The 19116-nt window shown below is 38.7% G+C and overlaps 1 protein-coding gene across 1 annotated transcript in view; it reads right to left on the reverse strand.

Moving 5' to 3' along the window:
- Positions 1-15468, reverse strand: part of LOC134668661 (sterile alpha motif domain-containing protein 1) — a 48964-nt gene extending 33496 nt beyond the window's left edge. Inside the window, exons 1-2 of the mRNA XM_063526102.1 lie at positions 15248-15468; positions 14916-15187 (exon numbers count right to left, since the gene is read on the reverse strand). Coding sequence (XP_063382172.1) covers positions 14916-15187; positions 15248-15468 — 493 coding nt within the window. The remainder of the gene's footprint in view (positions 1-14915; positions 15188-15247) is intronic.
- Positions 15469-19116: the final 3648 nt, after the last annotated feature.

The raw sequence follows: 19116 nt of genomic DNA on the forward strand, positions 1-19116 counted from the left end.
AATGTCAAATTTGACAGGTTAGAGATCTTAAACATATCGTTATCGTATCTTGGTGATGTCTAAAAGATATCTAATAGATGTCTATTTCAAAATCCGAATCGGGCCCACAGAACCCTTTTGATTAAAAAAAAATTATGTTAGAATCGGGGATATATATGTTCAAGAACAGCGTGTGCGTAAGTATAATGCTAGTGAAAAACTATAGATAGTTAAATTTTTGCAGTTTTTAGTAGGTAATACCTAAATGAAAAAATGTGCTACACGCCGGCGCCGCCGCGCCGCGCCGACCAAAAAAGCCGGCGCGCCGCCGCCGGCAAATTTTAGGTCGGCGCGCACGTCTAGTACAATTACATGATACCTATTCTATTTTGTTGTTGAGAGAAATGTTATAAGTATATTTTATTATAATTTGTGAATCACTAATATATTTACGTAAACCTGTAACGTGGTCTAAAGTAAATTTAATGTATTTTGATTAAGGTATACCCACTAACCGAGCTCGGCGAGTATCTGCTCCTAGCCCAACGCGGGTTATTTCCATCCCCACGCCGGCCAACAAAACATGGCACCATACGACAACAATGTAGTCGCAAGTATTTTCACATGCGATCTATACCGATTTCAGGCTTACTCAGGAAATAAACACAACGCTGAAAAAGGACATTAGAGAACACTGAGCTCAACAGTGCGCGGAGAGCTAACCGAGAAAATAAAGCAGCAAAGGTTCGGTGATTGAGTTTAGAAAACATGTGCGCTACTCGTCGCGATTTTAAAGTGCCTACACTGAAGAGCAATGTTTTTTTTTATAAAATGTTCAGGTTGAAAAAGAAAACAAGGATACTAATACCGAGCTATTTAATCACACTTTACTATTAGGTACTCTTACTTGTAATATGGGCCTTGTGCTTAAACAAAAAAAAAACTAGGTCAGTAACAATGGTACTATAGAACAAAGGTAACTTAAGTAGGTATACCTGGGTATCACGAGTACATGGGCAGAAAAACAAAAATATGTTCATTCTATAGGGTAGGTACCCGAAAGCTAATGATGCTGGAGCCTAATTTCTGGATGTTATAATACTTATAATTCCCCAAAACCAGTCCCGACTTAATTTTAAAACAAATACTGGTAATAAATCTGTGTAGGTATGATATACCTCGGATACTTAGCAATTCTCTAAATTGATAAAACTTGCTAATTGAAGCATGCGATGTACATCCGCATACTTACAAGTTAAATCTATCTTTAGGCTTTTGAAAGATGACTCAAATAAAATGTTTATGTAAATGTCAACAATTGCAAATATCGCAGGGGAATTATTAAATCGAATGTCTGATCAACTCCGAATATAGGTAAAAAAAATCCCGGCAGATGTTGTGTCATTTCCTTTAACTAGGTGGCTTAGTAAATAATTGATCCAATCCGTGGGTTAGTAGTGAATTGACCGAAAATAGTAACTTGAAAATGACCAGTTTATCTTATCGTTCATGATGGTTTTTGCATTATTTTTGGAGAAACTTTGTGCTGTGTGTGAAGACATGATGATGGAGCCGAAAGGTGGGAATAGAATTACATATTAGAACCTCGCAACGGAACAAACCTTATACCTTTTAGCCTACTACTTTGAAAGAAAAGAAACAACCATGATTGGGTTTCAAAACCTTAAAATGCGGTAAAAAGTCTAGTTACTCGTACACCGAGATACCTACCTAGTCCCAAAAAGGCCAAACAACGCTTTTTACATATAATATACGCTTACGATGACAATTTCCCTGCAAAATTGTATCTTCTCATTACTAATAGAGGTTGATAGCCAGCATAGTCCACGCATTAGAAAACAGTAGAAAGTTAATGCGTTCCGCGCAGCATAAAATTTATTGGACAGTGTGCGTGCGCATGTTTTCCCGTCATTTTTGCGCGCGCGTAGGGCAAGCGCGATCTCGATTGTTTTCGTCGTGTTACGTGGGTATTTCGGGAGCGCGCACACGGGCACGGCTGCCTGCAAACTGTTATATACGGCTCTAGAAGACCACTGTGTTATGGCTCTTCTATGTCCCATGAAAGTGGTGGGATTGTGATCTTTTATTGTTTAACTTTTGCGCATCACTACACGAGTAGGTACTTTGGTGGCGTTGGATTTTCCTATACCTACCTATGCAAAATATAATACAATCAGAATATTTATATCAAAAAGTTCATGAGCAACATTCAGATTTTAAAGATCTGTTATTGATACTCGTAATTAAATAATGACGTTACTACCCGCAACGCATCTGCTGACCCCAATAGGGACGAGCGAGATACAGGTACGATTATATGTTAAAACGACATCAAATTGACATCAATTTGTAAAATGTAAGTTCGATTTGGCCTCCAGCTCGTTCTTTCACTCGGGTTCAAACACCCTGCAGCATATTATTTGCAGAGATTAGTCATATTGACGACGCGTCTGGGGGATTGTCAATGCAGGTGTGACGACAATACAATGTGCACGTGTTTGCGTAGGTGAAATCTTTTCATATGCATTTACATTTTGTGGGACAGATTGGAAACATATGTAAACCGACCATATTTAATTGAATTTATAGAAAATATACCCGTAATTGTATTTGACGGCCTTTGTAACCTAGTCGGTGAGTTCGGTGCATGACTAGCCCTACGAAGAGTGAGGTTCGGGGTTCGAATCCCGGTAGTAAATACAATGAATATTAAAATACAACTTTTCCATAAAAGGGGGCCGATTTTTGAATTTCGACCGCTCGATTTCGAGTATTTCGTTCAATAATATCTCCACTACTAGACATTTATATTTTACTAATAGAATTGAAATCGAGTGGTCAATGCCACTAGATTCCAAATTTCGATCGCTGGTATTTCAAAAATGAGCAATTTCGAGTGACGAAATTGAGCGATCGAAATTCAAAAATCGGCCCCCTGTCTAATTTATACCGGGTGGGGCCTGTAACAGGAGCAACAAATTAAATATATATTTACATTATACTGTCGTCTAGTACCCATAACACCTACCTTAGGAATTTTTAGGAATTAGGCTGAGTTGTGTAAAATCGTCCCTATATATATATAATATTATTTATTTCTTTGTGTCTGGAAAGGTAGATACCTATTTATTTGTTTTTGGGGGTTATTTAATAATACAAACTTGTAGGAATTACTTCTACTCTGAAAAAGTCGAAACTGTATTGAATTGAAATCAGATAATAAAATTCCAATCTACAAATGTCTGCGTGTTCTACGTACAAGTTGTGCGTAAGCGGAAATGAGATGCATTAAACAACACGATTTCAATCTAATCTCAATAATTTATTTTAATTTTGAGGATTGTAGTATTATTGTCTAATAAATCATATTAAAATATCTCAATGTCTGTTATCGATATCACGAAAGAACCAAAGCCATTGTCCAATAAAGGTGTGATAACACGTCAAGCTATTTAAAAGTATTGTAGATAACGAGGTTAATGTATACACTCAAAAGTAATAAAAACGTGTAAATTAGTTAGGAAAATTCTAAATAGGTTTTAAATTCTCTCGAAAACTCATGCATAAAAAAATATTAACAGTATATACATATATAAAACTGTATATAATTTTTACACTGCAGACAAAGAGGGTAGGCTTTCAGCAGAGGCCGTCGTACCCTCGACCCACTTCTCCCCTAAGCGCGTGCCAGTGGGCCTTATCAGGCATTATTATTATCACTTCACAAGCAATGACGTTAGTTAGACCAGTATAAACTGATCTTGATCTATACATGATTTATACAAAACTAAAGGTCAGTTACTCTGGATCGCTCGTGTGTGCGTTAAAATGTCAATAACACAGGCCGATAACAAGAACGGCCCAGCTCACTCTGTCTTATGTGTCTTTGTTGTCTGAGACTGTACGCGTATGGAATTGCAATGTTTTCAATAAGTATCAATAATTCTATACAGGTGTCTCATAGCAATGTTACTCGTAAGGCCTGAAGGCGCGTAGCTTCGTAGGTGGACCACTGCTACGGGCTACGTCACGCTTTCGCTACGCCGTGCCTACGCTATGAGTGCTGAGGACAGTATCACCACGGTCCTGTTCACCATTTTAAATATCAACTTACAGGCCAATTCGAGTTTTAGTTATTAGATCAGTATCATATGTTATCATATTGGAAATAGATTTATAACTAAAACTCTAAAGGGCCTGTTAATTTTTTATATGATGTATATTTAGTAAGGACTGCAGCCTATCACGTTTGGTGCCATTATAAGTGCCCAAGATACGCCCTCCGACGAAAGTCAAATCATATCAAAACAAATTGAAACATTTAAAAGATTTATAGTGATGTTAGTGTATACTACCCATACAACCATTTCCAGTCGCCGTTACGACGCGGTGTAGACACATCTTGTGTCGACACCGTCTGTTTCGGTCACAATTCCAGTCGCAGAGTCGTCGCCGTGTCGACACAGTTACCAGAAATGGGGAAGGGTCGACACATGACACAAAGTGACATAAAGTGTGGTCGCCGTGTGCACACATTGTTTCGGGTTTGCGACTACTTTATGCCAAAATCATTCGTTCATTCGTTCATTTTGTTCCTGTCAAATGGAAACTGTCAGATGGAAAAATAGTTAAATAAAAATAAGTGACATTAATACGCCATCTCTAAAACGAATTACAAGACGTAATTATATATTGTTTGCATTTATATTACAATAGGACTTAAATTATTGTGGGGAATTAAACTGCTCGAGTGATTTGATAAACTAAGTGTAATATAATCAACGCGCCACCACATTGTTTTAGTTTAGCCGGAAATGAAATTGTTTACTTCTCAGTGCTTGTGTTCATAAATATATTATTTGATGCATTTTTAGTACTTCGATGCGTATACTATACTTAAATAACAGAAATAACGCTTTACATACTACGAAACTTGTTAATTATGATGTATAAATATGGTTTAAGGCTGAGAAATATTGCAGTCACAAAGTAGTCGCAAATGTTTCGACTTTGTGTCGACTCTGTGTAGACACATGACACGCGCTGTCAAAAGTAATAACAAAGTTACTGGATTTGCAAAATGGCTCCTTGTGTTCATTTGTTTTCAGATATTCTCAAAGTGTAAAAATGACGTGGTCAGAGATGGGACTTAATAGATTAACTGTTTATTCGACTAATTAATGGAATAAAAAAAGTTAATCCTCAAATTTTAATCACGATTAGTTTAGTCGACCTAACATAGATTGAAATTGAATTAATCTGAACATTAATCGAATAAATTATCGATTAAATCTCGGTTGGAAGTTGACAGGGGGCCATTTTTGTACGTAAAAATAATAGAAATGTCTTGCATGCAGATGGTAGCCAAACACTTTGTCATAAAAGTCGAGATGGGTGTCGATTTATAGGTTTTAGGGAGTGCCGATTTCGAAAATGATGACCATTTTGGATTCCAAGATGGCGGCCATGCACTATGTCATAAAAGTCGTCATGGGTGTCGTTTTATAGGTTTTAGGGGGTGCAGATTTCGAAAACGATGACCATTTTGGATTCCAAAATGGCGGCCATGCACTATGTCATAAAAGTCGTCATGGATGTCGTTTTATGGGTTTTAGGGGGCCCCGATTTAGAAAATGATGACCAGTTTGAAATCCAAAATGGCGGCCATGCACTATGTCATAAAAGTCGTCATGGGTGTCGTTTTATAGGTTTTGGGGGGCGCAGATTTCGAAAACGATAACCATTTTCGATTCCAAAATGGCGGCCATGCACTATGTCATAAAAGTCGTCATGGATGTCGTTTTATAGGTTTTGGGGGGTGCAGATTTAGAAAATGATGACCATTTTGGATTCCAAAATGGTGGCCATGCACTATGTCATGAAAGTCGTCATGGGTGTCGTTTTATAGGTTTTAGGGGGCGCAGATTTCGAAAAGGATGACCATTTTGGATTCCAAAATGGCGGCCATGCACTATGTTATAAAAGTCGTCATGGATGTCGTTTTATAGGTTTTAGGGGGCCCCGCTTTCGAAAATGATGACCATTTTGGAATCCAGAATGGCGGCCATGCACTATGTCATGAAAGTTGTCATGGGTGTCGTTTTATAGGTTTTGGGAGGCGCAGATTTCGAAAACGATAAGCATTTTCGATTCCAAAATGGCGGCCATGCACTATGTCATAAAAGTCGTCATGGATGTCGTTTTATAGGTTTTAGGGGGCCCCGATTTAGAAAATGATGACCATTTTGAAATCCAAAATGGCGGCCATGCACTGTCATAAAAGTTGTCATGGGTGTCGTTTTATAGGTTTTGGGGGGCGCAGATTTCGAAAACGATGACCATTTTGGATTCCAAAATGGTGGCCACGCACTTTGTCATAAAAGTTGTCATGGGTGTCGTTTTATAGGTTTTAGGGGGCCCTGATATCGAAAATGATGACCATTTTGGAATCCAAAATGGCGGCCATGCAGTATGTCATTAAAGTCGTCATGGCTGTCGTTTTATAGGTTTTAGGGAGCGCAGATTTCGAAAATAATAACTATTTTGGAATCGAAGATGGCGGCCATGCACTATGTTAAAAGTCGACATGGATGTCGTTTTGTTGGTCATGGTCATCATTTTCGAAATCTGCTCTTCCTAACACCTATAAATCAACATCTATGACGGCTTATATGACAAAGTGCACGGCAGACATCTTGGAATCCAAAATGGTCATCATTTTCGAATTCTGCACTCCCTAAAACCTATAAAACGATATCCATGACGACTTTTATGACAAAGTGCACGGCACACATCTTGGATTCCAAACTGGTCATCATTTTCGAAATCGGCACTTCCTAAAACCTATAAAACGATATTCATGACGACTTTTATGACAAAATACGTAGCGGCCATCTTGGATTATAAAATGATCATCGTTTTCGAATTCTGCACTCCCTAAAACCTATAAATCGACATCCGTGACGACGCAAGTTATCTTTATTTTCAGATCTAACAAATTGCTACAGAATACAAAGGACAAAAAAAGAAGCGAGGAGGTAATGAAACAAGCAAAAATACAGATGATTCCTCGACGCAATTGGATGCTTCTTAAATTGTGTCCAGATTTTTTTGTCATAAAAGTTTTTATTTTTCACGTATTACTCTCACAAGTTCCGTGACATTTCGACCTTGTAATTTTTTAAGTAAATGTTTTTGTTTATCTGTGAGGATCTCACTAGAATAATATAATCAAGGTATGTTTATATTTGATAATTGAAATAGTAACGCAAAAAAAAATTATATTTGTGTCTTATATTCCTGCCGAAGACTTTTATTTTTCCTTTTCCTTCTACACAAGTTTGGTCAAGTAATAAGAATTTAGGGCTCTCAATTTTATTTTGACTTCTACAACAGTAAAGCTACGAGGCCATGTTTGGTATCGTTTTCGTATAAATTCGCAGTACCAAATTTAGTTATGGTATCACATTGACACCATTCCAAAGTAAAAACATATAAACTTACTTTCTTTTAAACTCCTCTTCACGCTTAAACTGCTGAACAGTTTTAATTTAAATTTAGTACACATATATTTTGAGTCCCGAGACAGGACATAATAAGTTATCTCAAAAATCATCCTTCAAAGGTGTGAAATGAGGTGTAGGGGGGAATTCAGAATTGACTTCTTGAAGTTAATACTGTTTAAGTTTAGGTTTGAAGTCATGTTTTTTTTATCATTTTTAACTAAATCAAAGATGTAGACCATCCCAAATTTAATATAAATCGGTTCAGCGGTTATTGATTTCCCGTACAAATTTCCACGCCACTTTTCACACCTTCAAAAGATGATTTTGGTTATAAGATCTATCCTATGTCCTGTTCCGGGACGCAAACTATTTCTATACCAAATTTCAACGAAATCGGTTCAGCGGTTAAGCGTTAAGAGGAGTTTAAAAAAAACCGACCAAGTGCGAGTCGGACTCGCGTATTAAGGGTTCCGTACATTAAGTCCAACTCGCGCTTGACTGCACATTTCTAATAGGTTTTCCTGTCATCTATAGGTAAAGAACTATTTTGTGTATTTAGATGGACAGACATACAGACTCACGAGTGATCCTATAAGGATTCCGTTTTTTGCTTTTGAGGTACGGAACCCTAAAAAGATTTTTTTTAATTTTGTGGAATGGTGTCAATGTGATACCTTAAATGGATTCAGCAACCCAGATTTATACGAAAACGATACCATACACGGCCTAGCACCTTCACTGATGTAGATATATCAAGATAAAATTGAGAGCTCTAAATAAACTTTCAAGAGCGGATATCTCAAAAACTATTCAACATATCGAAAAAATTGACTGAATAAACTTGTAACAAATTAAATTAACTTTCATTTTGTATAAATGGCCATGTCGCTAAGATGCATAGTTTCCGAGATATAATCGAAAAACCGGAAAATGGGACCTTCAAACAAAGCCCCCGCTCTTCCCCCCGCTCAAGGGCTACGGCCGGGGACTTTTGATATGTTCACCTCCTAACTTGTCCAAACCAAGTTACAGAGTCAAAAATTGTGTTCCGAGCATTTCCCTCTACAACTTTTTGGAGCATTCGTTGGCTGACCCTATTGCATTTCTTTAAAAACTTTTCTGTGAAAGGTTGACGGGTGTTGGGTGTTTATATGGTTTTGGTCGATTATTATCATTTGCATCACCCATGATGACTTACTAGAATTACTTACGAGCACACGACACACTAATAGTAGTTTGACAAACCTTGGTTTTCAAGAGGTATTTTATATTGACATTTGCTGTCACAAATTTGCTGTCAGATTTAGTCGCAAACCGCACGCAAAGTGCACACAAATGTGTCGACACCTTGTTACGGAAAAGTGTACACACGGCGACGACACTTTGTTTCGAAACAATTCTAGACACATTGTGTGGACTCTGTTACGACACATCTGACATTTAGTTACCACTTTGATGATTCTGCGACTGGAATGGTTATATGGGTAAGAATATTATTATTAGGTAAGAAAGCACTCAAGAGTTATTTAGACCAGTTGAAAGCCGATCAAGATGGTCACATTCTTTGTCCGACCGACGGTTCTTTTCGCTAAGATGAAACTTAAAAATATTGAATATTTGTAGACGTTCTATTTCGAATACCGGGTAGTCCTAATATAACATGAGGAAATAATTAAAACATATATTTCATTTTCGGCAGACAGCGACTTGCTCCCACAAGATAGGTCCCCACAAAAAGTGACGTCTATTATGAATGGCTCAAGGGCAACATCGCTGTGAGAGCTTATTTTATTATTTATTATAGTGTGTAACTTCTTTTTCACCGCCCTAAGTGATAATTCGAGATTTTTATTTAGGTAATTTATAGGTATGAATGGTATATATGATACACCTCTATCCCCGTGATTGCTTTAATGAAATGGAAGACTAATTGGGAACTTGAAGCTAAAATAAGTTTGTTTATGTACAGAAATAACATTTGAGACAGGCTTTAAACTTCATTGTTTCGAATAAAATGAAACACACACAGAGGAAAAGTGTTCTCCTTTAAAATGTTTAGCAATGTTAGTTTCAGTGGCGGATTTGCCCTAAGGGCCAGTAGGCCTGGGCCGAAGGCGGCAAGATATTAGGGGGCGGCAAATTGTGACAAAAATTCACTGATATATGATGATAACAAGGAATAAATCAAAATGTAGTCACTATGACGAGTGCTGAGAAAGGGGCGGCTACAGGACCTGGGGCCTAGGACGGCAAAGACTGCAAATCCGCCACTGGTTCGTTTGGTAATTAACGGTGATTAAGTACTGGGTAATTGGCGTTCCATCTTCCTAGCTTACCTAAATAATGTATACTTACACCTGAGCACTTCCACACATCTACTAGTTTTCTAGGTACTTTATCAATGTGTTATCTACTTACTTACTTACACTAATTTAGTTCCCCATATGTTGTGTAACTATATAAGCATTATATCAATAGGTATATGGATTATAGGTACCTACCTACTTTAATTTTTACTATAAGGACAGCCACCATTCTCAGAAAATGTATGAGCGAGTGCAGGTGCGTATAATTACCACTAACCTTAGTTACATTTTACATATATGGAGCCACAGTAACTAGAACACAGCTTGAGAAAAAAGCTCTTAATAAAAGCGATTTATCGAACTTGATAAGCCGAACATGAAGGGTGTAATACAGGGTGTGTCTGACCATGGGGCTTTAAATCCAGGGCTCGATTCTACTCGCTAAACTGAGCTACTTTTATTATGGCACCAACCCCGAAAGCCCGAAAAAATTTTTTACTTTTTCTTACATTTTGGCTGAGATTAGATGTCAATGTTTTCTATGGAAAAGCCAAAAATTTTTCCCCGATTTTAGGGTTGTCCCCATAGTAAAAGTAGCTCAGTTTAGCGAGTAAAATCAAGCCCTGGATTTAAAGCCCCATGGTCAGACACACCATGTATACTGTACGAATAGACAAGGTCGACTCATGGAGCCATCAGCCTATCATGGTCGGCGGCAGAAGCGACACGGGACACGGGTCTGCGGCACTTCGTGACCTCGCGGGTCGATGCTCCCGGCCATCTTGCGTAACTAACCCTCGCCCCGTAAAGGCTTACTCTGAATTCCGGCGTAGGGTACTCGAAATTCATCTATTATAGTAGATTCTAATTATTAACCTTCTTGACGCCATGTTAAACACAAAAGTTGTCACTCAGACGCCACGTCACCGAAGTGTCAAAACTGAAATTGAACTTTATGCATATGCACGTAGGTCTAGGTTGCTCTGTGGTCTGTGACCGATTAATCCGTCTTTGGCGTTGGACCTGCGGTGCGTATATATCGGTCATTGCTGGCGTCCAAAAGGTTAATAATTTAGTCAGTGGTCATTAGTGTAATTACTGGTGTTTATGTAGTTATGGATAGAAGTTGCCCTCGCGAGTCAATGCTTTGATGGTCCATGTATTTTGCGTAACTATCTTCACCCCATCAAGGCGTTTTCTTATCATAATATACAATACAATAAATATTCTTCATTGCTCACCAATATCAAAAGAAATATGAAAACATGATATACAAGTTATGTATACCAATGAAACTATGGTTGGCAATTGGCGGTAATGGGTTATAACTTATAACTATGTGATGGTAAGGAGCTGTACAGATACATAGGTAGTTTAATATAATATTTTTAGCCTGGGTTGATGAAAAGCTGTCTAGACTAATCTTCGTTCCACATAGAGTTGTACTTTTAATGTGTCTATCACAAGTGTCAGCAATTTGGTTTATCAAGTGACGGTGCATGTGGCCGAATACAGTTAAGAGTAATGATGCAGTAAATGTTTGACACTTGACGGTCAAGAAGGCTTATTAGCATTTGCATTCTACTCTTGGTAAGGGTGAGTATGAGGCATGGCACACTGCGTCCGATTCGCACGTCGTTCGTCATGCCGTAGTACATATTTGTAGACATGCAAGATGACAATAAAATAACTTCTTTGTTACCTACAAGTAAACAGTATTTCTGGCGACAATACAAATCTAATGATTGTACGGTTGTCCTTGAAAGTCTGCCATCTGCATTAAGATAATACCAATGTAGGTACCCTAGATAAATCTGTACTAAATAGGTAGGTATGTGTAGGTGAATGCGATGAACCCGGCAAGCCGCGTACAATCAATAACAAAAAGCCTCTCGCCCCGCACTTCTACGAGTACTTATTTTTGGTCGAAACCTAAAAGCCTCCTTTTTTGGTTTAAGTACTGGCTGTGGCAAGTATCATCTAGTATGTAATGACATGTTAGGTCAATGAATAGACATAGATAGTAGACACATGGAGCCAGTCTAGAGACGGGAGCGGCACGGGAGTCTGGCACGGCGGTTCGACGACCGGCTCAGGGCCGTTATAGGCGTCTATTGAATTGCGTAACCAACCCCCGCCCGATTTCCTGTAACTACTATTTTTCATGTATGGGAAAATTTTAATATGCAAATGCTCATTTGCTAAGATAGATCAGGTTTTTGTAAAACTTACTTGCTGGCAGCATGAAACTATACAAAAACAATAAATAATTTATTGAAAAAATATTATACAGTGTTAACTAAACTAAGAAGTGTTATTATAGAAAACCGAGTATGAACATCTGTAGCTGTAATTACATAAATAGTGCAGTACATATATCTTTATTGGCATAGTCATGGCGGATTGCAATGAACTGAAAATATAATATTATTCTGTTGAATTCTTAATTAATACGTGTTTGACTATTTTGAGTTCGGTAATTTAATTTCCTTTTTAATGATAGAATTTAAGTACAATATCTACCAACGTTTAATTTGATACTTGAATATTCTTCGAGAAGTTGTAGTATGTTTTTACATATTCTCTAAACATACGAAATTGTATCGAGGAGAACCATATTCTATGTATTCACATTTAGCTATCTCCCTCCGTCCCAACATGATGAAATATTTAAATGAATGACATTTATTCATCTCCCGTCTAGACGGTGCGTGTTGTCAGTTTTTGTCGTGTATTTTTTGTTACAATTAGTGATACTGCGTCAATTATATCATTATAATTAATTAGTTGCCTACTTGTATATCATGTAAAGGAACTAAATTAAAAGTAATCACAAACAGATAATTTTATCTCAGTTGCCACACTTGCAACGAAGATCTGTGCTGTCATCGTTACGAGCTGCCCTAATTAACATTTGATCGCTCGCGTTCATTATAAATATAAATAATTATGTAAGTAATTTCTATTCGCTTATCGCCGGTTCAACTGCCACTGTGACCTGTCTGTTTGATATACGGTGCACGGTTTAAATTCCAAGAGTCATGACGCAATATTTTGTCTAGCGCATGAATGCCTACTCAGGTGGTGTTGAAATAGTGAAGGTTTTGAACACTGAACAGTGTGTGGTGTGCGGAGTGCGTGCGTCCTGAGCGGGTGCCGTGGAGGGAAAGCGATAGTGGTGGCGGGTGTCTTCGGCGGGGAAGGGACGGAACCTTCGCTCTGATAACCCACATCCGCGCCGCCCGCCCCGCCGGCGCCGGGCCCTCCCTGTCTACACGGGTAGCTGGATTTCTATACATACATTATATGTAAAGCGGTAACGCTTTGTTCTGATCAGGCGGCCTAGCCAAGGTGACAATCGCTATCGCTTCGCCATCGAATCGCTTTGTGTCTCTATCACTCTTCCATATTAGTGCGACAGTGACAGTTGCGTGTCGATCGCTACGGAGCGTAAGCGATTGGCACGTTGGCTACGGGCCCAGGTGCCTACAGTTTAGGTGTAATTTATCCTAATGTAATCAGTGTCTATGTCAACGATTACTAAACAAGGTTCGGCTAAAGAAAACCGACTCTGGAAGCTGTCGTTTCTCAGTTATAATAATAAGGAAATACGATCGTGATTGTAGTTAAATACAAACGCACTTGATAGCATCAAATGTAATCACACTACTATTGTAGAGTTAATGTAGAACTACGTTTAGGTAATGGTAATGCTTCAAGGGTTTCTGGCGGAACTGTATCTACATAGCAGTGGCGGCGCGTCAAACATATCTATAGGCAAGCCGGAGCTAATTTGGCTTACATATTTCCTTTACAACTCTGCTCAATCGTCCAAAAAACGGGCAAGCCGGTGGGAATCGGCTTTTATGGATGCGCCGCCACTGCTACTTACCTACCTCTTTTCTAGACAACGTAGGTACATTTAACTCCAAATACCTTATGATAATTGCATTTATACATCTTTTTTTGTAAACATCCATTTCTCTCAGAGCATGCATGCTGTGCACCATATTAAATATTGTACACCATAAAATATGGTAGACTGCGGAAAAGGACTTATCACCATTAACATTTTTTATATTTTTACCTGTGGTCTGACGATAAATAATTTATATTCCTATTTCTAACTAGACAATTATTGTCAGAACTCGTGACAGATGTTTTATCCCACGATAAACGATAAAAATAAACACGACAATCATACTTTTGCACGCGGGTATATTTATGTCAGAAAATATGAATTAGGTAATTATGCCTTGTTATAATGGCTAACAACCTAACCCGTAGACAGTCACACCGAACTTCGGAAATTTGCCCGTTTTTGTGGTTGTTTTGGAACTTCTACTTACTATTGAAATATTATCCTGTGGCACTGACACGTCTTTAAGATGCCAGTTCCTATGGCTCTCTTAACGCATTATTAGTCCTTCCAATAAACAGTAAAACTTTGTTAACTGGGACCTGGATAAATAAGATACCTCCATAACTGCAAAGCATTCATACAAAAACCTAAATATAACCTAGAATAAATTTAAAAGTGGAAAAAATTACTGTCCTATAGTGAGACAGTTATTTTCTCCCAAGACAGTAATATTTTCAATTTTTTTTAATTTATTCTAAGCTTAATAGCATTGTTCGCAGACGTTTCTGCTTGTTAAAAAATAAAATGATTACAAATTCTCCATTTGGCTCTTGATAGGCACCGTCATTATCTGCTAGCGATATATAATACATATTACGAGTACATATGTAGTATACTAATGAGTTATTTAATGTTCAACTGCATCTCCATTATACTTGAGTTTATGTTTACAGATAACTTAGAGTCAGACATGACGTGTGAGTAAATACACGTCTACTTGTTTATCACTTTGAAAACAGCTCGTTGCATTTAATTATTTAGATGATTGTTGGTTTAAATCGACTAATAATTTGTAATACATGCCACGTTCGCATAAGGCATACGCGAAATCAATCTGCTTCACTTGCTACTTGAGTTCGTGATCTGTCAGATTAGAAGTAGGTAATTGTCAGTGGTAGCGAAGTGGCGCGGGCGGCGGCGAGTGCGGAGCCGAATCGGTATAGGCAAGGATAGTGCACTGACCGGTGTGTGGTGTGGGGTCGGGGTCGGGCGCCGGTGTCGGCGGGTGTCGGGGCGGCGGAGGCGCCGCGCGGCCGGTGTCGTTGGAGGGCGCGCTGGCGCAGGCGGCCGCCGGCGGCGCATCTTCCGCGGCGCGGGCGGCGAGCGGCGGCGGCGCGCCGGCGGACGGGCTGGGGGGAGGCGCGCAGAGCGCGACCAGCCGCAGCAGCGCCACGCACCACCACCAGAGCACGGCGGCCAGCGCGCGGGCAGCGCGCCCGACGCGGCCCGGGGTCCTCACGCGACCGAAATACGCGCACCCACGAGCTGTGCACCGGCGCACCTCGCTCTCTTACCCGGGTACGGACAGCTCGGGGCTCGAGGCGACGCGGGAGCGCGCGCGCGGCCACACGGCGACTGGAGCGCCGCTCCCGATCGCGCACGACCGCGCCCGAACACTATTTCGGGATCGACGCTCCGCGCCGCTGCCGCCGCCCGCCCGCCGCACGCTGCCAATTTTACGCAAAATTGCGGGCGGGCGGTGATGCGATATGTACTGCACCGCAGTCACCTGCATTTGCACTATCGTGCGCTAATTAAAGCATTTCCTTTTTTCATTGAGGAGGTCAAGCGGGCCGGTGCGGGTCCGGAGCGCGGACCCAGCGCCGACGCCGCCGCCGCGCGACACGTGCGCTGCCCGTCCACTCAAAATAGTTTGCGCCGACGTGCTGCTGGGCCGTGTCAATAGATACAATGTCGTAGCTATTGGCAAGGAAACAGAGACGCGCACTATCTCACTGTCTCGCGCTCTCTGTGTTGTGAATTCTTATGCACGGTTTATATTTAGATGTAAAATTATTTCTGATATAGATAGGTGTTTGACATTACGTTGAACTCTCATACCAAGCCGAGTTCCACCTGGATAAATATGCTGTGCTACTTGAGATTTTGGATAACAATTTTCATGACTCTATGAAGCTTTTTAGTTTTACTTTGTAGATGAATATATTTTTGTATTTTAGCGGGGGCATTTAAACATAAGCTACTAAATGCATAAAAAAAACTAAGTGCATATGTCGCAGTCAAAAGTGTGAACTGGTCAAAAGAACTTTTAACCGACAAAAACAGGCAAAACTGCTTTTGACTGAGCATGTTGGTCAAAAGTAGTTTTACCTGAAAATAATTGGTTAATAGTAATTGTGACTGTTACTATCAGTCAAAAGTACTCCCAGAGATAGGTAGGTTAGGGTTATTTTTTTTTGCAACGCCCTAAAAACGAAACTGCTGCCAGAAATAGGTATGATTTTCAGGTAAAACTACTCTTGACCAACATGCTCAGTCAAAAGCAGTTTTGCCTGTTTTTGTCGGTTATAAGTTCTTTTGACCAGTTCACACTTTTGACTGCAACACATATATTATTGAACCTGATTTAGGTTTGACTGTGTAGGTACCTATTAGTATTAGGTAATAAACGGCTTGCAAGAGAGTAAACATGTTGTTAACACCTCGTGCTAATATTTATACCTGACTAAGTAAGCGAATGATACCAATTAAACCACGAGTGTAAAATTGAATCTTGAGCGTTGCGTGGGTTTCAAGTGTTTAAAGAATCTTGTCTACTGAGCAAACCACATCACTTTTCACCACACCGATGCGAGGAAAATACTAATTAGAAAACATATCAAAACAGATCCAATTTAACGTTATTCAATATTTACCTATCAATAATTCTAAATCGTCACTTAAATGCCAACATGCGAAAACTCACTCTTGTGGATAAAATGCAACTTCTTCATCAGTTTTTGAAGAATAAAATAGAGCTACCTAGTGTTTAAGAGCTACCTAGTGTGGTGAAAAATAATGTAACCTACTTATTGAAGTGATGATTATTCTTTCAGTGATTTTAACATTCCACAATGGACGGCAGAGGGACGACAATCTATTATGGCTGTTGCTGTCTTAGAACTGTTGCAAAAGTGTTCAGCTGACAGCTATTAATAATAGTTCCAAATCACTCCAGAGTAGCGCCAGAGTAGCTAAAAACGTAGGCGTTATTGACGGAGTGAAATGCGCTGTCAATGATTTGATTTTTTTTATCAAATATTCTAGTTTTTTGACGGACACTTTTTGATACATGGAAATTGTATTCTTTACCTCTACCTTCCATAATTTTCACCATAATATTTGATATTGAGCCATATCTTCGCGTACAGATACAGAGCAGCAACAAACTGTTTTATATACAGTTGCCAACTGATGCCTACCGGAACTTACACAAAAATATATAACATGCATTTGGTAACGTCTTGGTAACGTTAAGAGACGTTGTTTAAGTATTTGGTCAAAAATCAACAACAAAGTCCGAATCACTCTGTGTACTAGTAGTCCATGAGTTTATTTCTGGATAACATGGGTTTATTGGGTTTAGATATGAAGCTTTGAATGAAAATAATCGGCAAGATACCAAATTACAATTATAGTACAGTCGCGTTCAAAATATGTATACAATTTTTCACCTTATGCAATTGGGTTAGGGTGAAGAAATGTAAGCCTGTAGGTACACATAATTATGAACTCCACTGTACACAATTGTATTTCTTTCATAGGGTTCTACATTTTATAAGAATTTCCGCGAGTTAGTAAAAATGCGGCCTTTATGATATTTTTTTTAACTTCCAATATTATTTTTTTTTTTTTTTTTTTTTTTTTTTAATTTATTGAACAATAAGCTAAATAACGTACATTATTATTACAAGACCCATCGTGGGCAAAACCTTGAGGAGGTTTGTATGCCGATGGGGAGTTCGAGAAAATAACATGACAATATACATATCTATCTTATACTAATTAAAATTCTTAATATATGTAACTAAAGTCGTTAGATTGTAACAAGTGCGTCTTAATTACTTTTTTTCTATTTTTCCCGTTTACATATTTTAATCTAGTATCTTCTGGCAAATCATTTAATATTTTAGGCAATATATATGTATACAGTCTAGTGCCATAAATGTTCTTATATTTGGGTAAACAATATTTGTTTTGGCTCTGTAAACTTCTTAGTTTTGTACATCTTATATATTCTTTTAGTTTAGTAACATGGTGATATTCTTCAGTTAGTATGGCTAGTTTACATTTATTTTGAACTGGGAGTATATTACAGTATTTGAAAAGTTGAGAGTAGTCTGTTTCGTGTTTCTTTTTTATATGCTTAGGTACAATTGTCTTCAGTAGTCTTATCTGTAGGTTATATATTTTTTCTATATATGTTTTAAAGGTTCTACCATATGTACTCAGAGCGTAACCGATCACAGAGTCAGCCAGGGCTAAGTACAGCATACGCAAGGTTTTGTACGGTAATTTGTACCTAAGGGTTGACATTTTACTTAGAATTGCTCTTAATTTATCGCACACATAATTAATATGAGGTCCCCAGTTGAATCTATGGTCGATTATGAGCCCAAGATACATGTGTTCTGTGACTACTTCGATTTTATCACAGTTACAGTTTGTGATATTATGTTGGTGCAAGCAGCTATGTTGGTGTGCAAACACAGTAATGTCATGAGTGGTTTTATTGTGAGCCGAACGGATATGCATTATTTTCGTCTTTTGCGCGTTAATTACTAAACCGACGTCGTGCGCCCATTTGCAAAGGGTGTTGAAGTTAGATTGCATTGTGCGCTCGGCGGCCGCTATGTCACGGTCGGCTGTGATAATGCATGTGTCGTCCGCGAACTGATAGACAGAGCCCTCGGTTATTATGTTGCACATATCATTAACATACAGCAAGTACTCAGTTGGGCCGATTATGGATCCTTGTGCCGTGCCTTTTTCGGTTTTTATTTCGTCACTGTATGTGTTGTTTATCTTTACTCGTGTGTGTCTATTTTTGTGATAGTTTTTCAGCAAGTTAACTAAAGGGCCCTGTATACCGCTCTGCTCTAGTTTGCAATACAACGTTTCATAATCTAACATTTCAAAAGCTTTGCTAAAATCAATGAAAACAACGAGTACATGCCTTTTTTCATGCATGTGCTCGTTGATTTCATTGTTAAAGTCACAAAGTAGCTGAGAGGTACTCCGATTTTTTTGAAAACCGTATTGTTTACTGTTTATTATATTGTTTTGATTCAAAAAGTTACTGATTTCGTTACCGAGGTATCTCTCAACTATCTTATCGATACACGACAATATAGTAATAGGTCTATAGTTGTTATAGTCTTTA

Source organism: Cydia fagiglandana, chromosome 11 (assembly GCF_963556715.1).
Source record: "Cydia fagiglandana chromosome 11, ilCydFagi1.1, whole genome shotgun sequence".
Taxonomy (NCBI): domain Eukaryota; kingdom Metazoa; phylum Arthropoda; class Insecta; order Lepidoptera; family Tortricidae; genus Cydia; species Cydia fagiglandana.